At 41.4% G+C, this 23,879-nt stretch overlaps 1 protein-coding gene across 4 annotated transcripts in view; it reads right to left on the minus strand.

Moving 5' to 3' along the window:
* ASTN2 (astrotactin 2) overlaps positions 1–23,879 on the minus strand; it is a 759,531-nt gene that overhangs the window by 283,030 nt on the left and 452,622 nt on the right. For all 4 annotated transcript variants that reach the window (XR_008847822.1, XM_056539747.1, XM_056539746.1 and 1 more), the window contains one exon: positions 19,576–19,713. Coding sequence is in view for 3 of the 4 variants with exons in the window: in XM_056539747.1 (XP_056395722.1) it covers positions 19,576–19,713 (138 nt within the window). In the remaining variant the exon portion in view is untranslated. The remainder of the gene's footprint in view (positions 1–19,575; positions 19,714–23,879) is intronic.

Here is a 23,879-nt window from a genome sequence, read left to right on the forward strand (position 1 = left end):
CCATTGCCTGAGATTAAGCGTATTTTTGTCTGTTTGCCTTGCCGTGTTCTAGACCCTTCCACTAAGTTTTTTGACTACGCACATTTGCCGCCTGCTTAGACCTTTCTGCTAAGCCCAACTATGCCTTTGCCTCATCCTTCTGTACCTCACCTAGCTACCAGTGTGGTTGAGTCGTATCGGGGGTAGCGACCTGGGTGTTGCCTGCCACAGCAAGCCCATCCTGCCTTGTGGCGGGCTCTAGTAAAGACCAGTGGCACCTTAGACTCCGCTCCCCGATATGGCACGTGTCATCAGCCACATAGGTCAGTGGATCCACATCCAGCACTGTTACACTTCCTAAACAGAAAGAGGGACGAAAAGATAAGTTCCTAGGAATCTTAAGACGTCAAAATGGGAGCTGGTATGCACTGAAGCAGATATAGCTGCTTTTTTTTTATACCACAGCTCCTGGACAGCTTAATTTCTGGAAAAACCTTTAAAAGTCCTCACAAAGGACTCATCAGAACACTGAACAACACTTAAAGGGGTACTCCGGTGAAAATTATTTTTTTTACATATCAACTGGCTCCAGAAAGTTAAACAGATTTGTAACTTACTTCCATTAAAATGTTTTAATTCTACCAGTACTTATCAGCTGCTGAAGTTGAGTTGTTCCTTTCTGTCTGACAACATTGCTCTCTGCTGACACCTCTGTCTGTCTCAGGAACTGTCCTGAGCAGGAGAGGTTTGCTATGGGGATTTGTTTGGTTGCTATGTTGCCCTGTCAGTGTTTGCTTATGTTTGTGGGTTATTGGCCAATCAGGAGTGTCTGTTGCATGTGACACACACACACACACACGCACGCACACATCAGTTTTTCATCTGTTAGTATCAGCCGTCTGCAGACTCCAGCAGCCGGGACTACTACTACTCCCATCATGGAACAGACCCCTTTCCATGATGGGAGTAGTAGTTCCCTGGCTGTGGGAGTCCGCATGCGGCTGGGAGGCTAGATTAGTGTCTGTACTACTAGCACCATCATGGAACAGAGTCTGTTCCATGGTGGGGGTAGTAGTACAGGTGATAAGGGATTGATCACACTGGGTTTCACTTCTGAGACCTGAGGCAATCAGCAGTTATAAAGCAGGGGAGCGGGCGGCATGCTGCACTCCCCTGCGATGTCTGTACAGTGTATACTTTCATTTTTAAATCCCCTGCCGGGAGCCCTGAATGGCCGGCACCAAGGAGCCATTCAGGGCTCCCGGCGGGGTTTTTAAACTACTACTGTATTAACCCCAAATTTATTCCCCACGTGCATATTTATAATAAATTACTGGCCCTAATGTGAAAATAAGTTTATTCCCCCATTCCCCCCTAATCCTTATCTGTGAGAGCTCACGGCTGGGACCAGAGTGCACCGTGTCCATATCATTATCCTTATCCCCTCATCTTCTTGGAGCAAGGCAGCAGTGAGATGAGCAGCAGAGAATAGAAAGGTCCCGGCGGTGCGCTCTGATTTCTAGGAGCATGGCAGCAGCGGGGACATGGGCGGCGGCGACGAATGTATTAATGGAGCCTACATGCAGGACATGTCGGCTTCATTCACTGCCGCTGCCAGTTCCCAACATGTCCCCGCTGCTGCCCTCCTCCAAGAAGATGAGGAGCATCAAGGGATAAGGATAATGATATGGACATGGTGCGCTCTGGTCCCAGCAGTGAGCTCTCACAGATAAGGACGGGGGGGGGGGGGGGGGGGTTACGGGGAGATGAGGAAACGGGGGCATAAGGACACTGGGGGGAATAAACTTATTTTGCACACTGGGGCCAGTAATTTATTATAAATATGCACAGGGGCATAAATTTGGGGTTAGCAGGCCGAGCAAAATGGAACGCCAATCAAGGCAGCCCCGGCGAACAAACAACATACATATTCATAAGGAGGGCGTGTGAAAGAATGAAAGAATGCATCTCTGAGGCGGGCAAAGAAAAAAAAAAAAAAACAGCAACACGTTGTCACAGCATGAAGCAAACATGGCTGCCAGTGTGGACGACACGTCACGGATACATTGAAAAACTACAGCACATCCGGCCCAAGATACAGGTAATAAAAACACAAACATCCTGCAGAAAAAAATAACACATATCAATTAATAAAATATTCACAATAACAAAAGGGAGTTACTTCACTAACAAAATTAGCCACTGGAGTACCCCTTTACGGTCCTATAACCTTTCCTGGTAGGTTTTATCCTGCAATCCATATACAAGTTTAGTAGCTCTTCTCTGAACTCTCTCTAGAGTATCTATATCCTTCTGGAGATACGGCCTCCAGTACTGCGCACAAAACTCTTAGTGAGGTCTCACCAGCGGCATGAGCACTTCCCTCTTTTAACTGCTTATACCTCTCCCTATACATTCAAGCATTTTGATAGCATTTCCTGCTGCTCTATTACATTGTCTGCCTACCTTTAAGTCTTCTGAAATAATTACTCCTAAATCCCTCTCCTCAGATACTGAGGTCAGGACTGTGTCAAATATTCTATATTCTGCCCTCAGGTTTTTATGCCCCAGGTGCATTATCTTGCACTTATCCACATTAAATTTCAGTTGCCATTCTGACGATTCTTCTAGTTTGCCTAAATCCTTTTCCATTGGGCGTATCCCTTCAGGAACATCAACCCTGTTACATATCTTTGCGTCATCAGCAAAAAGACATACCATTGAGACCTTTTGCAATATCACTAATGAAGATATTAAACAAAATTGGTCCCAGTACAGATGCCTGAGGTACGCCACTGGTAACAAGACCTTGCTCTGAATATTCTCCATTGACTATAACCCTCTGTTATCTGTCACTCAGCCACTACCTAATCCACTCAACAATATGGGATCCCAAGCTCAAAGACTGTAGTTTATTGATAAGTCTTATGTGTGGGAAAGTGTGAAAAGCCTTACTAAAATCTAGATATGCAATGTCTACTGTCCCTCCGCCATCTATTATTTTAGTCATCCAATCAAATATTGTTTTTCATCTAGCAATCCATTGGATTTTAGATGTTCCACAATCCTATCCTTTAGTAAGGTGTCCATTAATTTCTCCAGTTGCTTGATTCCTCCCTACTACCTTTCTTATGAATGGGCATGACATTTGCCAATTTCTAATTTTCCGAGACGACTCCTGTTACCAGTGATTGGTTAAATAAATCTGTTAACGGTTTTTCTAGTTCACCGCTAAGCTCTTTTAATAATTTTTGGTATTATCCCATCAGGACCCTGTGACTTATTTGTCTTAACTTTAGACCACAAACGTAGAACCTCTTCCTCTGTGAAGACACATGCATCAAACAATTCATTAGTCTTCCTCCCCAATTGAGGTCCTTTTCCTTCTTTTTCTTCTGTAAAAACTGAACAGAAGTATTCATTAAGGCAGTCGGCTAGCCCTTTATTCTCTTCTACATACCTTCCTTCCTTTGTTTTTAATTTAGTTATTCCTTGTTTTAATTTCCATTTTCATTTATATATCTGAAGAATGTCTTATCCCCTTTTTTTCACAGACTGAGCTAGTTTTTCTTCTGCCTGCACTTTAGAAGTTCGTATAACTTGCTTTGCCTCTTTCTGCCTAGTCTCGTAGATTTCCCTATCTTCATTGTTCTATTTTATTTTATAATTACTAAATGCTAGCTTTTAGTTTTTTATGATTTTGGCCACTTCTGCTGAGTACAACAGTGGTCTCTTCCCTTTTCTGCTTTTACTGACAAGTCTAATGCAATTATCTGTTGCCTTCAATAATGCATCTTTTAAGTAGTCCCATTTCTCCTGGACTGACACATTTATGACTAATCTAATTTTTGAAAAGTCGTTTTTTTCTAAAATCATGTGCTCTGTTGCCGTGGACACGGGCTGGACGTGACGGTGACGAAGCACGGACCACTTTGTCAGCTGACCCGTCGTAGTTTCCCCTCGTCTCCACAGCAACTCGGCCTCACAGGACAATATAACCACTAAGGGAAGGCATGAAAGAAACTGATATTGAATACAGTGAAACTTGTGAACTTTTAAAATATAATACATTAAAAGCAATAGGATACTCTAATTTATAAGAACATAGTCATGTCTATTTTTGTTCAAGCCTGCTGGGCACATGGCTCCCGTTTTTAGGATCCATCTACTCTCGCACTCTAAGAGGAGTTTGTTCCTATCTCCCCCATTTATTGGGCAGTTGACTAATTCGAGACCTGCAAGCTTCAGGTCTGATAACTCACTTATGATCATCCCTAAAATGTTTGATGAGTCTAGGGCAACCCACCCCTGTAACAATAGACTTAAGGTGTTCCCTTATCCTAACATTCAGATTCCAGATTGTCTTCTCTATAAAGAATTGTCCGCAATCACAGATGACAGCAAATACAACAAATTTGGACTTGAACGTTATAAAATTCCTCACCTGCCCGGTCACTCCTCCTAGCCTTATATTTTTTGCTTCATATTATGAGGGCATTGGTGGCATTGCCTACATTTGAAGATTCCTTGAGGTCTCCCACCTGTCAGCCACATATCGGATATACCCCTATACTGGTTGGGACCTAACAAACTTCCTAAGGTTTTATTGACAGCAATGTCCCTCAGGTCACGATCCCTCTCTATAAGATGCCAATGTCGGCTAACTGCTGACTGAATGACCTGGTTCATTGAACTATGTCTAAAAGAGAAGACAAATCTTTTAGTACCTCCCTTAGGCTTCCTAGATTACCTCATTTGCACTCAAGCTCCTTGCTCTAACCAGCACACTATTGATTATTTCTGAGGGATACCTTCTACTTAGCAACCTATGAGTGAGTTTGAGCGCCTGTATCTCAAAAGATTCCTCCATAATGTTCAATCTCCTAAGTTGAAGAAACTGTCTAAAAGGGATAGATCTCTTCATGTGAGGGGGTGATAGCTTTCAAAGTGTCATTAACCACAGTGGGTTTGCAGAAACCACTGGTAATAAAACCGTCATCCGCTATCTCCACCCTCACGTCCAAGAACTCAAGGTAATTACCCCTGAAGACATAAGTAAATTTCATATTCAATTCCCCATTCTAATTCAAGTACTAAAAAAAGCTGTTAAATTGCCCCTCATCTTACAAAAATATCATCCATATATCTAAAAATTGATTAAATATACCTGGAGAAAGGGTTATTTTTGGTGAAAATTAACCTCTTTTTAAAGATGGCAAGGTACAGGTTGGCTAGGGAACATGCAACGGGTGTACCCATCACAGTCCATGCTACGCCAACGTCACGTCCAGCAACAGAGCACATGATTTATTTCTTTGTTTTGGGGTGTCAGCCGAGTATTTGGGGCGTGTATGTCAGCAGGCTGGCTCGCGCCCCTCACCCAGCTGATGTCACAAGTTAGCTGCACATAAGAGAGTGTCTACACATCACATGTATGAGCCTGAAGAAGCACTACACGTGCAAAACGGACGTTGCTCCTTTGTGTTTGTTTGCACCCTGCACTACTATTGTACCCCATGGTGGATGAATAAACCAGCCGGATTGCAAAAGTTTCGGTGAGCTGCTGCATGTTCTTCTTCCCTGAGCTACGTTTCAAGTGATTTTAGTTTTCTTTTGTGTTGAGCATCACCACATTACAGGCTACAGTGAGTGACTGTGCAGTGACTTTAAGTTGGAGGGCAAAGGGAGCGAGCTCACTCTGAAGTTACAGCACTGCCAGCTGTTTTCTACATGTTTCATAGGGTATATTTGTTTAATATGAACCATCCCTATCTATGGAATAAATAATGCAATCTTTCTAAAACCAGCTATAGATGAAAGTACTCAGCCATGCTGGTGATTGGGTACCAAGATGGAGCAAGCAGCTCAGATATCAAACACTATTGTTCTTTCGACTGCAATTTTATCAGCAAGAAATAAGAAACAAACAATGTATTTGATTTTTCAGTAGCACATAAATGGAAAAAATATGTTTTGTGCTAGGTTTTAAATAGAAAATAACCAGAATCAGCCAGAATATGAAAACTCCAACTGGAGGTAGATGTGAGCGTTTTTTAAATCAGCAACATGTTTACAACATTTTATCACTCAAAAATAATATAATAATTATTATTAGTAGTAGAGGTACTGTATCATTATTAAACCATTCATTGAAACACATTGAATTTATTAGTGGCAGTGTGAAATATATATGAATACTATAACACAGTGCATAAGCAGGGCTCGCATTGGAATAGAGTTCCTGCACTTTTCCTTACATAAGAAAGCATTTAATAAAATAAAAATTTGCAATGTATCCATACATAATCTCCATCTACCTAGGGTCCAACAGTTGAAAACTGTCCATATGCAGAAATGCAATGCTATCGTTATATGGTAACAATAGCAACAAGCATCTTAGTTGCCAAGCAATCAACTCTTTACCCCACAATCATTTATTAAGTAATGAGAGTAATGAGAATTGTATTGGATATTAAAGTGAGTGAACTACTTGAAATGTGTAATACATTTTAACGTGTATATATTGAATAAAGCAAAGTAAGAGAATAGGATTTAAAGGGCACTGTCAGATACAAAAACTTTTTATATGTTGTACATCTTTCTAATATACTCTAACACAACTTTCTACTATACTTCATGAGCAAATTTTCTTTTCTTTTTTATAGAAATCAGGGCTTGTAAAATCTTGGCTTTGTTCAAGCTGAAGCACCGGCATGGAGGAAGTACAATAAGTGAGGGTGGGCTAGCACTCCTCTGTGTTCTCTCCTGTCTGATCGTACTTCTCTGTGCTCTCTCCTGTCTGATATCACTCCTCTGTGCTATCTCCTGTCTGATAGCACTCCTCTGTGCGCTCTCCTGTGTGATAGCACTCCTCTGTGCTATCTCCTGTCTGATAGCACTCCTCTGTGCGCTCTCCTGTCTGATAGCACTCCTCTGTGCTCTCTCCTGTCCGATAGTACTCCTCTGTACTCTCTCCTATCTGACAGCACTCCTCTGTGTGCTCTCCTGTCTGATAGGACTCCTCTGTGATCTCTACTGTCTGATGATACTCCTCTGTGCGCTCTCCTTTCTGATAGTACTCCTCTGTGCTCTCTATTGTCTGATAGTATTACTCTGTGCTCTCTCCTGTCTGATAGGACTCCTCTGTGCTCTTTCCTGTCTGTTAGGACTCCTCTGTGCTCTCTCCTGTCTGATAGTACTCCTTTGTGCTCTCTCCTGTCTGACAGTACTCCTCTGTTCTCTCTCCTGTATGATAGTATGCCACTGTGCTTTCTCCTGTCTGATAGTACTCCTCTGTGCTCTCTTCTGTCTGATAGCACTCTTCTGTGCTCTCTCCTGTCTGATAGGACTCATCTGTGTTCTCTCCTGTCTGATAGTACTCCTCTGTGCTGCCTGATAGTATTGGAGAGAGCACAGAGGAGTACTATCAGACAGGAGAAAGCACAGAGGAGTGCTATCAGACAGGAGAGAGCACAGAGGAGTACTATCAGACAAGAGAGTGCACATAGGAGTGCTATCAGACAGGAGAGAGCACAGAGGAGTACTATCAGACAGGAGAGAGCACAGAGAAGTACTATCAGACAGGAGAGAGCACAGAGGAGTACTATAAGACAGGAGAGAGCACAGAAGAGTACTATCAGTCAGGAGAGAGCACAGAGGAGTACTATCAGACAGGAGAGAGCACAAAGGATTCCTATCAGACAGGAGAGAGCACAGAGGAGTATCCTCAGACAGTAGAGATCACAGAGGAGTCCTATCAGACAGGAGAGCGCACAGAGGAGTGCTATCAGACAGGAGAGAGTACAGAGGAGTACTATCAGACAGGAGAGAGCACAGAGGAGTGCTATCAGACAGGAGATAGCACAGAGGAGTGATATCAGACAGGAGAGAACTGGGCAAAATTATTGGCACCCTTTCAAAATTGTGGATAATTAACATTGTTTCAAGCATATGATGCTCTTTTGAACTTACCTGGGGTAAGTAACAGGTGTAGGCAATATAAAAAGGAGAGACGTTCACTTAGTCATTACATTGTGTGTCTGTGTGTGTGCCACACTAAGCATGGACAACAGAAAGAGGAGAAGAGAACTGTCTGAGGACTTGGGAACCAAAATTGTGGAAAAATATCAACAATCTCTAGGTTACAAGTCCATCTCCAGAGATCTAGATTTGCTTTTGTCCAAGTGCGCAACATTATCAAGAAGTTTGCAACCCATGGCACTGTAGCTAATCTTCCTGGGCATGGACGGAAGAGAAAAATTGATGAAAGGTGTCAACACAGGATAGTTAGGATGGTGGATAAGCAGCCCCAAACAAGTTCCAAAGATATTCAAGCTGTCTTGCAGGCTCAGTCGACATTTAAATGAAATGAAACGCTATGGCAGGAGACACAGGAGGACCCCAATGCTGACACGGAGACATAAAAAAGCAAGACTACATTTTGCCAAGTGAACTTGAGTGAGCAGACGAGACCAAGATAGAGCTTTTTGGTAAAGCACATCATTCTACTGTTTACCGAAAACGGAATGAGGCCTACAAAGAAAAGAGCACAGTACCTACAGTGAAATATGGTGGGGGTTCAATGATGTTTTGGGGTTGTTTTGCTGCCTCTGGCACTGGGTGCCTTGAATGTGTGCAAGGCATCATGAAATCTGAGGATTACCAATGGATTTTGGGTCGCACTGTACAACCCAGTGTCAGAAAGCTGGGTTTGCGTCCAAGATTTTCAGCAGGACAATGACCCCAAACATATGTCAAAAAGCACACAGAAATGGATGGCAACAAAGCGCTGGAGAGTTCTTAAGTGGCCAGCAATGAGTCCAGATCTAAATCCCATTGAACACCTGTGGAGAGATCTTAAAATTGTTGTTGGGAAATCCCTTCCAATAAGAGAGACCTGGAGCAGTTTGCAAAGGAAGAGTGGTCCGGCTGAGAGGTGTAAGAAGCTTATTGATGGGTATAGAAGCCACTGATTTCAGTTTTTTTTTTTTTCCGAAGGGTGTGCAACAGAATATTAAGTTAAGGTTGCCAATAATTTTGTCCAGCCTATTTTTGGAGTTTGGTGTGACATTATGTCCAATTAGCTTTTTTTCCTCCCTTTTTTGGTTTAGTTACAATACATACAAAGGGAATACACATGTGTATAGCAAAACATTTGTTACTGCAATCTTTTTCTGTGTGAAATACTTCATTTTCTTGAAACATTTCAGGGATGCCAACATTGACTATATGCATATATAATGTGGGGATTCTTTATGTATATAATACTAGCAGAGTACCTGGCTTTGCCCAGTTTTTTCTTCCTAACCCTTGTTGGGAAGAAAATCAACAATGGAGGAAGCTTTTGGCATTATATCCCATCCTCATATATTGTTGTCATATCCCATTCCCATATCTCGACCACCTATCCTGACTTCCAATCACAACCTCATGTCCTGTCCTCATATCCCAACCTCATATCCCGTCCTCATATCCCATCCTCATATCCCGTCCTCATATCTCGACCTCATTACCCGTCCTCATATCCCGACCTCATATCCCGTCCTCATATCCCGACCTCATATGCCATCCTCATATCCCGTCCTCATATACCAACCTAATATCCTGTCCTCATATTCCGAATTCATGTCCTGTCCTTATATTCCGACCTCATATCCGGTCCTCGTATGCCGACCTCATATCCCATCCTTATATCATGTCCTCAGGTGGGACTGATTTGTGATGAAGATATTGTAAGCTGAAAATGGAAGGGGACGTGGCTTTGTGGGACTGGGCGTGATTTGCAAACCAGACTGATGCACAAAAAGGATAGAGAATAAAAGAGGTGGGGCTTAAACAGTGGGCGTTTCTTTGTTAGATGGGGTGTGGCTTGCAAGCCGGACTGACACATTCACCAGGAGATGCAGAGCAGAATTTATGGAGTAAGGTACTGGAAGGCCCCTATACGTGCATGGGACTTGAAACAAAAACCCATCTTTTACCCCATAATTGTAAGCGCTGCAGAATCTGTAGGCGCTATATAAATGAATAAATAAATAAATAAAATATATCAGCGTGTAGGTAAGGGTTAATTTAACTATCATATATTTTTATTTGACATATAAGTAATATGTGTACCAGGTATTATTGAAATATCTCCAGCCATACGGAAGTTATGTGGGAACATACAATTCCCATTGATTTGCATGGGACTTTAAACAAAAACCCCGACCCTCACAAATGAGGGTAGTTAAGGGTTAAATTAACTATCCTATATTTTAAGTGGACATATAAGTAACATGTGACCAAGTCTTATCGAAATATTTCCAGCCCTTTGGAAGTTATGCAGTAACATATATTTCCCATAGACTTGTATGGGACTTTAAACTTGTATGGGACATGTGTGCCAAGTTTCATGTTAATATCTTCAGCCGTTTGGACGTGATGCTGGAACATACACACATAGAGTTTTATATATATATATAGATAGACTAGCTGAGTACCTGGTGTTGCCCGGTTTTTCCTTCCTAATCCTTGTTGGGGAGGAAAATCAACAAAGGAGGAAGCTTTTGACTTCATATCCCATCCTCATATATTGTTGTCATATCCCAACCCCATATCCCGTCCCCATATCCCATCCTCATATCCCGACCTCATATCCCATCCTCATATCTCGACCTCATATCTCAACCTCCTATCCCGACCTCCTATCCCGTCCTCATATCCCGACCTCCTATCCCGACCTCCTATCTCATCCTCATATCCCCTCCTCATATCCCGTCCTCATATCCCGACCCCATATCCCATCCTCCTATCTCAACCTCCTTATATATCTTCCTCATATCCCTACCTCATACCCGTCCTCATATCCCGACCCCATATCTCATCCTCATATCTCGTCCTCATATCCCGACCTCATATCCAGTCCTCCTATGCTGTCCTCGTATCCTGTCCTCATATCCCGTCCTCATATCCCAACCTCATATTCTGTCCTCATATGCTGTCCTCATATCCCATCCTTATGTCCCATCCTCATATCCTGTCCTCAGGCGGGACTGATTTGTGATGAAGATATTGTAAGCTGAAAATAGAAGGGGACATGGCTTTGTGGGACTGTGCGTGATTTGCAAGCCAGATCGATGCACAAAAAGGGAAGATAATAAAAGGGGTGGGGCTTAAACAGGGGCATGTCTTTGTGAGATGGGGTGTGGCTTGCAAGCCGGACTGACATATTCACCAGGAGATGCAGAGCGGAACTTGTGGAGTAAGGTACTGGAAGTCCCATATACTTGCATGGGTCTAGAAACAAAAACATATCTTTTATATAAGGGTGTAGGTAAGGGTTAATTGAACTAGCATATCTTTTTATTTGACATATAAGTAATATGTGTACCAGGTATTATTGAAATATCAGAAAAAGGGGGTGACCATAAACCTCCAGACTAATACCAGATATACTGGTACATGATGAATTGGTTGAATAGAACTGTGCTTCAAATTTATGATGAAAAATATTTATGTTTAACGTATGCAATAAAGAAAAATAAAGAAAAATTAGAATATTATAATTTCAACCTCCTCACACAGGGCCCTTGTGGGGAGGTGAAATAAAACATACAATAAGGATTACAATAAAAAACCATAAAAAAACGCTAAGTGTGCATTGAATTCGACTAGTCCGACATCTGAAGGACCAGCAATATTCACAATCCATGATTCTAAGATACAGTCCGCATATATATGTATGATAAATGTCCAGATTAAGCAAAGATCACCATTTATAATTACCAGCTTGAGATGAAATGTAGTAAATGGGGAATACAACGTTATGTTAAACGTCCGGGAGGTAGATGGAATGCGAAGCTTAGGCTGTCTTGAAGAGCTGGCGTGCGCTGCAGCGGCTGGCCTGCCTGCCACAGGCCTTAGGGGAGCCGCTGGTCTCGGAGATGGATGGAATCGCTTCGGAGATGGATACAGCCTCGTGGAGAAAACTTCAGCATCTGACGTCAGTCAGGTAAAGATGGAAAGAAAGCGGGCAAGGTGGAGTGCTGGATTAGGTGATTGTAACAGAAACAAGCAGCTGTGTAATGGAAGATATAGCGGTCCTTCAAGGGTTGTGGAGTAAAGTTCTGTTATTCAATGCAGTGAAATTGCGGTATTTTGTGCGGTAATTTTCTCTAGACGCGTTTAAGGGTACTTAATGTAATGACCCTTTCTTCAGTAGAGAATTATTGAAATATCTCCAGCTGTACGGAAATTATGCAGGAATATACATTTCCCATAGATCTGCAGGGGACTTTAAACAAAAACCCCAACCCTCACAAATGGGGGTAGTTAAGGGTTAAATTAACTATCCTATATTTTAAGTGGACATATAAGTAACATGTGACCAAGTATAATCCAAATATCTCCAGCCGTTTGGAAGTTATGCAGTAACATATATTTCCTATAGACTTGTATGGAACTTTAAACAAAAAACCCGACCCTGGCAAATGGGGGTGAGTAAGGGTTAAATAACCTATCCTATGTTTGTTGTTGACATATAAGTAACATGTGTGCGAAGTTTCATGTTAATATCTTAAGCTGTTTGGACGTGATGCTGGAACATACATACACACACACATACATACATACACACACATAAACACATACATACACACATACACACATACATACACATAAACACATACATACACACATATACACACATACACACATACATACACACACATAGACACACATACATACATACAAACACATAAACACATACATACACACACACATATACACACATACACACATACATACACATAAACACATACATGCACACATATACACACATACACCCATACATACACACACACACACAGACACACACATACATACATACACACACATAAACACATACATACACACACATACACACATACATACACATAAACACATACATACACACATATACACACATACACCCATACATACACACACACATACATACATACATACACACATACATACACACACATACATACACACATATACACACATACATACACACATACACACACATACATACACACATACATACATACACACACACCCACATTGGGGGAGATTTATCAAAGGATTTAGACTGTTTTTTTCCTGTCTAAAATTGTCGCACGGATAGTCGCAGTCTAAATACGTGCAACTTTTTCACAACAAAATGCATTGGTGCTGAATTTATCAAATGTGACTTTTCGGCGAAAAGTCGCATTGACTGAAAGTACGCTGAAATGTCAGACCATGCTGGAGCTGGTTTAAATACAGTCTAAACTGTAGATTCCGAAGTCTTTGCGCAGAATTTATCAAGAGCCGTGTGCCTTTTGATAAGTTAAGTGCACAATAGACCAGCCTAACCCTCTGTAGGTTGGTCTATATTGATGCGGGAAATAGACAACTTTGATAAATCCCCCCATTGAGTTATATATATATATATATATATATATATATATATATATATATATATATATATGTGAAGAATATACAGTGAAATATTTCCAAAAGGCAACCTCTTTGAGACGACCACTCTCTCCTCTACACCGGAATTCGCGTGACAGATTTTCAGTCCATAACACATTATGCATTTGTTTTCTTTGAGGCAACCGCCCTTCTTTTCAATGCAATTTTGGGTGGGCTTTCCAAAAAAGGTTTCATTGTATTTTGCTACATTAGTTTTCCTCTGAAGCTTTAGTAAATTTGTTATATTCATTTAACTTATATCTAGCTCGCCTTACTTTAGATCTTTGAGTACAGATGGCCCGCATTCTTATTTTTGTATAACTACTCAATAACTAGAATCTTTGTTGTTCCTGCAAATAGCTCTTTCCGAAACTGGTACTGAAAGAACGGCGGCACTGGTCGCCTAGCGACTGAGAAAGTCATACTGCAATGAATGAATTGATGTTTCTCAAGAAATTATCTATTTATCATTATGTTACAATTTTTTTGTATGTTGCATTATGCACTTGCTTAAGACCCCATAGGGGCTGAAACACTGTGAACGTACTCTTGAGTAAATAATGGCTTGCATCTACCGTATTTTTCGCCCTATAGGACGCACCGGCGTATAAGACGCACCCAATTTATAGGTGCAAAATCTAAAAAAATTAAGATTTTGAACCCAATTGTGGTCTTCAACCTGTGGACCTCCAGATGTTGCAAAACTACAACTCCCAGCATGCCAACGGCTGTCTGGGCATGCTGGGAGTTGTGGTTTTGCAACATCTGGAGGTCCGCAGATTGAAGACCACTGCATAGGAGGTAATACTCACATGTCCCCGCCGCACCGGACCCGTCACCGCTGCCCTGGATGTCGCTCCATCGCTGTCGCCATGTCTCTGCTGCCGGCCAGGTATCCTCGCTCTCCGTCGCCGCCATCACGTCGTTACGCACGCCGACGCACGTACGCGACGACGTGATGACGATGAAGGAGAGCGCCGGCCATACAGGGGATCCCTGAATGGAGAAGACACCGAGGAGGCAGGAAAGGTCCCTCCCGGTGTCCTGTAAGCACTAACCCGGCTATTCAGTCGGGCCGTTCGGGACCGCCGTGGTGAAATAGCGGCGGTCCCGAACAGCCCGACTGAACAGCCGGGTTAGTGTCACTTTCCCTTCAGACGCGGCGGTCAGCTTTGATCGCTGCGTCTGAAGGGTTAAAACAGGGCATCACCGCGATCGGGTAATGGCCGTTGATGGCCGCAGGGACCGCCGCGATAGGGGTGTATTCGCCGTATAAGACGCACCGACTTTTCCCCCCCAGTTTTGGGGAAGAAAAAGTGCGTCTTATACGGCGAAAAATACGGTACTTCAGTTTGGAGTACTGTTGTTTCATCTATCCTGGTAGAAGAAAAAGTCTATTGGACCTGGACATTTTGACCACGTTTGCTGATCTTCACTCTATAAACAACAGCCAGAAACATCACTTATAAATTGTATAATAAATTCTAGAAGCCACACAGGTCTATCAACCCTTTATTATGGCTCCATATATCACATCTAATGACATAAAACGTAACAACATCTTCTGAAATAACATAATATATTACCTGTGACATCTGTTTCAGCATCAATAACGCATTATCGTATAAGTTAACTATATTATAGCTGCCATTTTTAATCCGTTATCCACTTGACTGGCAAAGAAAGATGGCATTTAGCCTATAAAACTTACAAAGATTACAAAAAAATTAAATAACCCAATCATACATTCTGCTGCATTAGAAACTTTTCATTCCACTCTCTGCCAAAGAACACTTAGTGATGGCAGAAGTCCAAGGCCATTCGGCATCACATTATTGAGCGCTACTTCACATGGACACAATCTACTCTGCTTTGTTACTTTTTACCATTTACATTTTTCATCAAAAGTATCCGTAGGCATATATTTTATACCCCTATTAAAATTCTTTTTCATATAATATAATTAAGATTTAGGCAAAATAACGACACACCATCGGATGCGTTAAATATACTCTATAAAGAGAAATGTTTATGAGTTCTCAGAATGACATGTTCCTAGCCATGAACTCTGCCCTTTTCCTGTTTATTGTCATCCTTTTTCATTATTCTCAGATATATCTGTGGTGCTTACATCCCTTTCCCATTTCATTTTCTCTTCTCATCATTCTCTTCTTATTTATCTCACTCCGACCTTGAATCAAATTAAATAAAAAAAATTCATTTTTTTCTCGGTTTTGTTTGTGACTATTTTTCAGCCATGTGCGTCACAACAGGTGTCCTTGAACTCTCATGACAAGCGCTACACATGTGCAAAAAATAAAATAAAAAATAATAAATATATATATATATATATATATATATATATATATATATATATATATCTCAAACCACTTTCATATGAGAAAACAACAATTTTTTAATTTTTAATGATTACGGTTACTTATGGACATTTTTGACGTGGCCATGATCATTACCTTGCATCTAGGTTTGTGGTTAAATGGAAAAAATTTTAAGGTGGAGCTCAATGCAAAATAGTGATGGCCATATAGTGTATAATATGAGCCTTTACTCTTTAGGCTAGGTTCACACTGCAGAATCTCTGGCAGGAACATTTTTGGCCCAGTGCGGTTTCCGAGTGCCGCCAGTGCTGACTGAATCAGTCAACACTACGATCACACATACATTTGTCATCCTCTTAGACAGCAATATATTCAATGACAGTTCCTGACATGGACAGAGGTGTCAGCAGAGAGCACCGTGGACAGACAGAAAATAAATTCATAAAGCAAAGAACTTTCTCTGTATTATACAGCAGCTGATAAGTACTGGAAGGATTAAGATTTTTTAATAGAAGTAATTTACAAATCTGTATAACTTTCTGGCACCAGTTGATTTAAAATAAAAATGTTTTCACTGAAATACACCTTTAAAGAGACTTCTTTTCAGGCAAGTCAAAAAGATAACCTTTGATGGAAGACTCTTCCTTTAGGAGGATACTCTGGTTTGGCTAGTATAAAATGCATTCATGTCATAAAGCAGATAAAGTGACAAATTAATGTAGGTCTTTATTCATACAGTAGAGAGGGAAACATTTAACTACATATACCTAAAATCTGATGCAAACTGGATACTAGATTTGCACCAAATTTAGTGTTTTAGACCCCTTTAAAACATTTTAGGACCTTGTGCTTTAAGTCTAAAGGTAAATAACGTGTTTTATTATGTCCGGGCTGCATGAAAATAAAACAATAAACAGAACTCATCTGCCTCAGCTCCACTGGTGTCCCAGTATCACTCTCTCAGCTTCCCAGCCGTTGTGTTCTTTCTGGTCTGGCTGCGGTGAGCACGTCACAGAGTCGGTCAGCAAATCCCCAGCTGCAACAATGTCCCGCCTCGGCCGGTGATAGGATGCGCACTGTGATGCATTGATCCTAGGCAACCAATGCCGTGGCTTAATGAATCACACTGCCGCTCAGCCTATCGCTAGCTGAGGCGGAACATTGCTGTGGGGTTTTCTGTCCGACACTGTTACGTGCTGACCATGGCCAGACCAGGAAGAAGATGGCAGCAGAGAAGCAGAGCGAGAGGCAGGTGAGTCCTGTTTATTGTTTTATTTTCACACAGCCCGAACATTATACTGAAATTTTTTATTTTCAACCATGAGACTTCTTCTTTAACAAGGGTATAAAGCTTACTAGGAAATGGGCATGGCATGCAAAGGGTGTGGATTTCGGCACACAATTTTTACAAAAAGTAGGCCAGCTGTCCAATTTTCAAGTTTACACTATGAATTAGTTATCATTTATCTGCCCTTGTGTTCTGAGCCAATTCAATTATATAAATAATTTGTTTAAATATAAATAATATTTAATATTATATATAGTTAATAAAGAAGTATTCCAGGAATTTTTTTTTAATTTCACTATGCTACAGGGGCTGTAAAGTTAGTGTAGTTCATAATACAGTGTCTGTTTCTGTGTGTGAGCGTTTTCTCACAATTCTTATGTGATTTTCACCCCAATATATATTTTTAACGGCATACAAAATGACTGTTGTCTCAGATTTTTCCCAGGTTGCAATGCGGCCGAGACCTGACTCACTAGTCAGCTGATGACAGGGAGCCTGTCTGCTTCAATGGGTGGAGGGATCAATCTGCAACTAATGCAACAGCTGTAGGCACCCTGATTGAAAACCACAGATCTTTTGATGGATGCAGCTCATTTATGTTTCAATGGGTGGGGTGGCTGATGTGTGGGAGGGAGGAAAATGGAATTGTGGGATTTGTATTAAAAAAAAGAAAAGTCAAACAGGAAATACCAGTTCACAAAAAGCTAGCCACAGAGTTATGGTAATCTCATGACATAGACATAGCCCTAAGACAAGTGCAGATCCTTCCTAAGCATGTCCATTACTGTCTGCCAGGTACATATTAAAATCACCTTATGGTGGATAACCCCTTTAATGCTCCTACGTTATTTAAAAAAAAAAAAAAAAAAAAACTTTGTGAAAACAAAATTGCCAACAAATATTGCCCTGTCTTGATGTTTGATGTTTTTTCTGTAAAACGAATTAATATTAAAGGGTAGCTCCCACCATCACTTTTATTTTTCTTTCTGTCCCTGTCTATTACCCATCTATCCCTAACCCCCTCCCTGCCTTTAATTTTTTTTTTTTTTACATATTAAAAATGCTTTTTTGTCTGCCTGGTAGCGTGCTCACTACCAGGCAGACTTCCCCAGCAGGCACCACGTCACTGATGCCTGCTGGGGCCGGCACTTCCGCCCGTAGTTCACCTATACAGGGTGCCTCCAGCTGTTTCCCCACTGCAACTCCCAGCTTTTCCTGACATCTATTGGCTGTCAGGGCATGCTGGGAGTTTTAGTGGGGAAACAACTGGAGGCACCCTGTATAGGTGAACACCGGAGCACATACCGCTCCCCGCCGCGCAGCCCGCAACCCCCCCGCCCCCGGCCCCGTCGCGCCGCTCAACTCACTCCCCCTCCCCCTTAGTTCACCCAGAGTACCCCCTCCCCGCCGCGCAGCCCGCAACCCCCCCGGCCCCGCCGCTCCGCTCAACCCACTCCCCCTCAGTTCACCTATTCAGTGTCCCTCCAGGTTTCCCCACTACAACTCCCAGGGCATGCTGGGAGTTGTAGTGGGGAAACTGGAGGCATACTATATAGGTGAAAAGTATACATAATACTTGAACATATACATAATACATGTATACATAATACAGTGAACATAATACTTTACCTTGTCCCCGAGCCTGCGCGCATCCTCTTCCTTCAAAGCGCTCGCTCCCGCCTGTCTGATTGACAGTCGGGAGCGAGCACAGCAGTGATTGAATTTCGACTCGTTGCCAGGCTTCAACGAGTCGAAATTCAGTGGAGACGTCACTGCTGAATGCATTCGGCCACTAGGAGGGCGACCCCTAGTGGCCGAATTTAAAAGTGATTTTAAACTGTTTTAAAATCACTTTTTTAATTAAACTATATTAGAGATATGTTGTAGTACTTAAGTACTACAACATATCAATTTTTTGTTTTCATGACAGTGCCCATTTAACAAAATAATAATAATTAGAAATAATAATAATAAAATAAATATATACATAAATAATAAAATTAAAATAACTATTTATATTAAGGTACATTTGTATTCACAAATAAAAACAAATTAAAATACATTTTTGCTTGTCTGGAAGTGTAAGGAATTAGTCTAACAGCAGGAAATGTGATCAAATAAAAAAAAATAACCATTGCCCGTTAAAATCCCTGCTGCTCCAGAGCCAACGTTCCCCACTGGTCTTTTTTTCTTTGCTGTAGTAATGATATCGTGTACATCCATATGGCCTCTGCAGCCAATCACTTGTACTGTATCTGCAAACCTCACCGTGGAGGCCAGTGATTGGCTGCAATGGCCACATGGATGTATGTGATGATATTGTCCCAGCAAAGTAAAGTCGGAAGCACCAAAACCTAAGTGCTGTAACAGAGGGAGGGGTGAGTATTTAACTTGAAAGAGACTACCTGCTACCGTGGACTTCTTTTATTCTGCTGATTTTTTTTTTTCAAGACTGTTATATTTACTATATATGACATAATACATTCTTACCGGACATCAGAAGGATCTTCCGTCACCAGTACATCTGTTTTACAACTGGCCAATGGACTAATTGACAACTCCATGGGGGGCACAACAAAACTTTTGCTAACTGGAAGCCATACTCCTTGTCCTAGGCTGTAGGTGGACCTGCCATAAACAGAAACATTATTAAAGATAACTTTCTAGAAAAACTCTCTTATGAGGAATTGCCATACATTATTTGAGCTCTGACAACCACTGAAAGTATAAACATATGAAACCTGTGCAGTATAGAGGACCTATGGGCAAGGGGGTCCAACCGCACAAAAAATATATATATCTGTATTGATGATTGTCGTGTGATATACCAAAGAAATAATCACAAGGAAATGGGATTTATTAGGGAACAGTATCTCAACTCCAGCCCTCAAGGACCCCCAACAGGTCATGTTTTTAGGTCAATAAACATAAAATTATGGGCATAAGGAAACATCAAAAACAATTTCAGTATGTAATGGCTCTTTAAGATGAACAATTGCTGGATCATTTGTGCAGCCCTTTGCTTACATCATGGTCTACTGCACATCCTATTTACACTGGGAGATGTGCAACTGACCAACAATAGTTTTTACAGTTGCACAATCCCAGCGATCAGCTGATGACTTGCTTATTTGTTGGTAGAACAGCTGATCAGCAGACGTGCTGGGTGCCAACACCCCGCCAACCAGCTAGTAATGGCCTGTCCTATGGATAGGTTATCAATAGCTTTACCCTAGAAAACTCCATTTATATCCTCAAATCATGACCTTTTGAATGGCCATGAGAAGTTAAGAAACAGTGTTTAACAAAAATGGACAAAAAAAAAAAGATCATCTCTTGGAAACACAGCCTTTGTACTGCAAAACTGTGACATACTCTCTGAGAATGAACTTTCTTAAAGTGTACCTGACACTGAGGTAAATAAAAATAAAATTGAAAATTAGGATCCTGTTCCTGTCACTTATCTGTGTTGACTTTAGGACTGGGCAGATAACAGCCCCTCTGCGCTGCTCATTTCCACTGCATTCCTCTCCCTAGGTGTGTGTCCCTGCACAAGCTGTCTCAGTTTTAACTTCCTTACTTTGTGTATCTCAGCTCGTGCTGCAGGGATCTAGATGGCAAGCTGTGAGAACATAGATGTCACAGCCAGAAACTGAATATCAAATTAGCCTGTATGGAGACATCTTATGAACAGGACTATAATCAGGGCTGCCATCGGAAATTTTGGGGCCCCTTACACAGCTTGTATTCTGCCCACCCCCCCCCCCCTCTCTGCAGACACGCTGTATTTTATCTTAGTATCGGGCTTAGAAACATAAAATAATATCACCACTCCATATTATTTCTGCAGTAACTAAATAATACCACCATACTGTAAGGAAATAAAAGTCACTATACACAGACCAGTATCACTAATAACACCACAATACAAGGGACATATGCAGTAATTCTGCCACACCAAGACCACTACCATTACAACTGACTAACACTGCTATATTGTTATTGAATAAAAACCATTATACAAAAGATCAAAAACCCCTATATAGAGGTAGATTTGCGATGTACCCAGGTGCTGCAGACTATATAAGTCATTATAGTTACATACTCACAGGGGAGTCTTCTCTGATAAGAGTTGTTCACTTTTCTCTTTCTTCTGCATCTGCCCTGGGTCATCATGAAGATCATGATCATGATCACAACTCGTCTTCACCGAATCTGCCAGACAAACATTTTAGGATTCTCGCTACAGCAAAGTCCTCACCTCTATACAAACCACCTATATGTATTACACTGCCCCAGAAAGTAGTCCCTTCTGTGCCCTGTAAAGTATTAGGCCCCAACATTGTCCTCATACATTATGATGCACCTGTACATTGCTCTGATACATTATAATGCCCCCTAACATTGCCCCCATATAATATAATTCCCCTGTACATTGCCCTCATATATAGTAATGACCCCTCACATTGTCCCCATATAAAATAATGTCCCCGTACACATCCCCCATACATAATAATGCCCCCTCACATTGACCCCATATATAATCATGCCTTCTCACACATGCCCCCATGTAAGTAATGCCCCCTCACATGACCCCCATATATAGTAATGCCCCCTCACATTGCCCTCATATATGGTAATGCCCCCTCACATTGCCCCCATATATAGTAATGCCCCCTCACATGACCCCCATATATAGTAATGCCCCCTCACATGGCTCCATATATAGTAATGCCCCCTCACATGGCTCCATATATAGTAATGCCCCCTTATATGGCCCCCACACATAATAATGCCCCCTCACATGGCCCCCACACATAATAATGCCCCCTCACATGGCCCCCACACATAATAATGCCCCCTCACATGGCCCCCATTCATAATAATGCCCCCTCACATGGCCCCCATACACACATATATATATATATATATATATATATATATATATATATATATGCCCCCTTACAATGCCATGTGAGGGGGCCTTACTTATATGGGGGCATAACTATATATGGGGGCCACGTGAGGGGGCATTATTATGTATGGGGCCATGTGAGGGGGCATTATTATGTATGGGAGCCATGTGAGGGGGCATTATTTATATGGGGGCAAAGTGAGGGGGGCATTAATTATAGGTAATGCCCCCGTCACTTTTCCCCCATATAAGTACTGTCCCCCCACATGGCCCCCATATATATAGTAATGTCCCCTCACATTGCCCCATATAAGTAATTCCCCCGTCACCTTGCCCCCATATAAGTAATGCCCCCCTCACTTTGCCCCCATATACAGTGGAGATCAAAAGTTTGGGCACCCCAGGTAACAATTTGTATTAATGTGCATAAAGAAGCCAAGGAAAGATGGAAAAATCTCCAAAAGGCATCAATTTACAGATTATAATTCTTATAATATGTCAACAAAAGTTAGATTTTATTTCCATCATTTACACTTTCAGAATAACAGAAAAAAAAAATGGCATCTGCAAAAGATTGGGCACCCTGCAGAGTTAATATCTTGTACTGCCCCTTTTGGCAAGTACCACAGCTTGTAAACACTTTATGTAGAGTCTTTCAATTCTTGTTTGAGGTATCTTTGCTCATTCTTCCTTACAAAAGTCTTCCAGTTCTTTGAGATTTCTGGGCTGTCTGTCACGCACTGCTCTTTTAAGGTCTATCCATAGATTTTCAATTATGTTGAGGTCAGGAAATTGTGTAGGCCATGGCAAAACCTTCAGTTTACACCTCTTTATGTAATCCCCCGTGGATTTTGAGGTGTGTTTAGGATCATTATCCATTTGTAGAAGCCATCCTCTCTTTAAGTTCAGCTTTTTCACAGATGGCATCAAGTTAGCCTCCAAAATTTGCTGAAATTTTATTGAATCCATTTTTCCTTCTACTCGTGAGATGTTCCCTGTGCCACTAGCTGCAATACAATACCCAAAGCATGATTGATCCACCCCCATGATTAACAGTTGGACAGAGGTTCTTTACATTAAATTCTGTTCCCCTTCTTCTACAAATATACCTTTGCTCATTCAATTTTAACCTCATCGGTCCACAGAACGAAAAGTTAAATTTTAACCTCATCGGTCCATAGAACTTGTTTCAAAATTGCATCAGGCTTGTCTATATGTTCATTTGCAAAGTTCAAATGCTGATTTTTGTGGTGAGGACGTAGAAGAGGTTTTCTTCTGATGACTCTTCCATAAAGACCATATTTGTACAAGTATCTCTTTATATTGGAATAGTGTACCACAACAGTGTCTGCCAGATCTTTCTGGAGAGATTTTGCAGTCAAACGTGGGTTTTGAATTGTTTTTCTCAAATCTTCCGAGCTGTTCTGTCTGATATTTTTCTTGGTCTTCCAGATCTTGCTTTAACTTCCACTGTTTCTGATGACTGCCATTTCTTAATTACATTCCGAACAGAGGATATTGACATCTGAAAATGTTTTGCTATCTTCTTACAGCCTTCTCCAGCTTTGTGAGCATCAACTATATTCAGTATTAGATTTCTAGATAACTGCTTAGAAGAATCCATGGTGCTGATTGTTGGGGCAAAGTCATATGAGTCTGGGCATTTAAAACCTTTGAGCTTGACATCACCTGGTCTTCCCAGATGATGATTGAGGAAATCCACGACACTGGCAGGTCTCAGCTTTGCAAAGGGGACAGTGCATTCTATAAATTCTGAAGGGTGCCCAAACTTTTGCAGACGCCATTTTTTTGCTTTCTGTTATTTTGAAAGTGTAAATGATGGAACTAAAATCTAACTTTTGTTGATATATTATAAGAA

This window comes from Hyla sarda, chromosome 9, assembly GCF_029499605.1.
Source record: "Hyla sarda isolate aHylSar1 chromosome 9, aHylSar1.hap1, whole genome shotgun sequence".
Lineage (NCBI taxonomy): Eukaryota > Metazoa > Chordata > Amphibia > Anura > Hylidae > Hyla > Hyla sarda.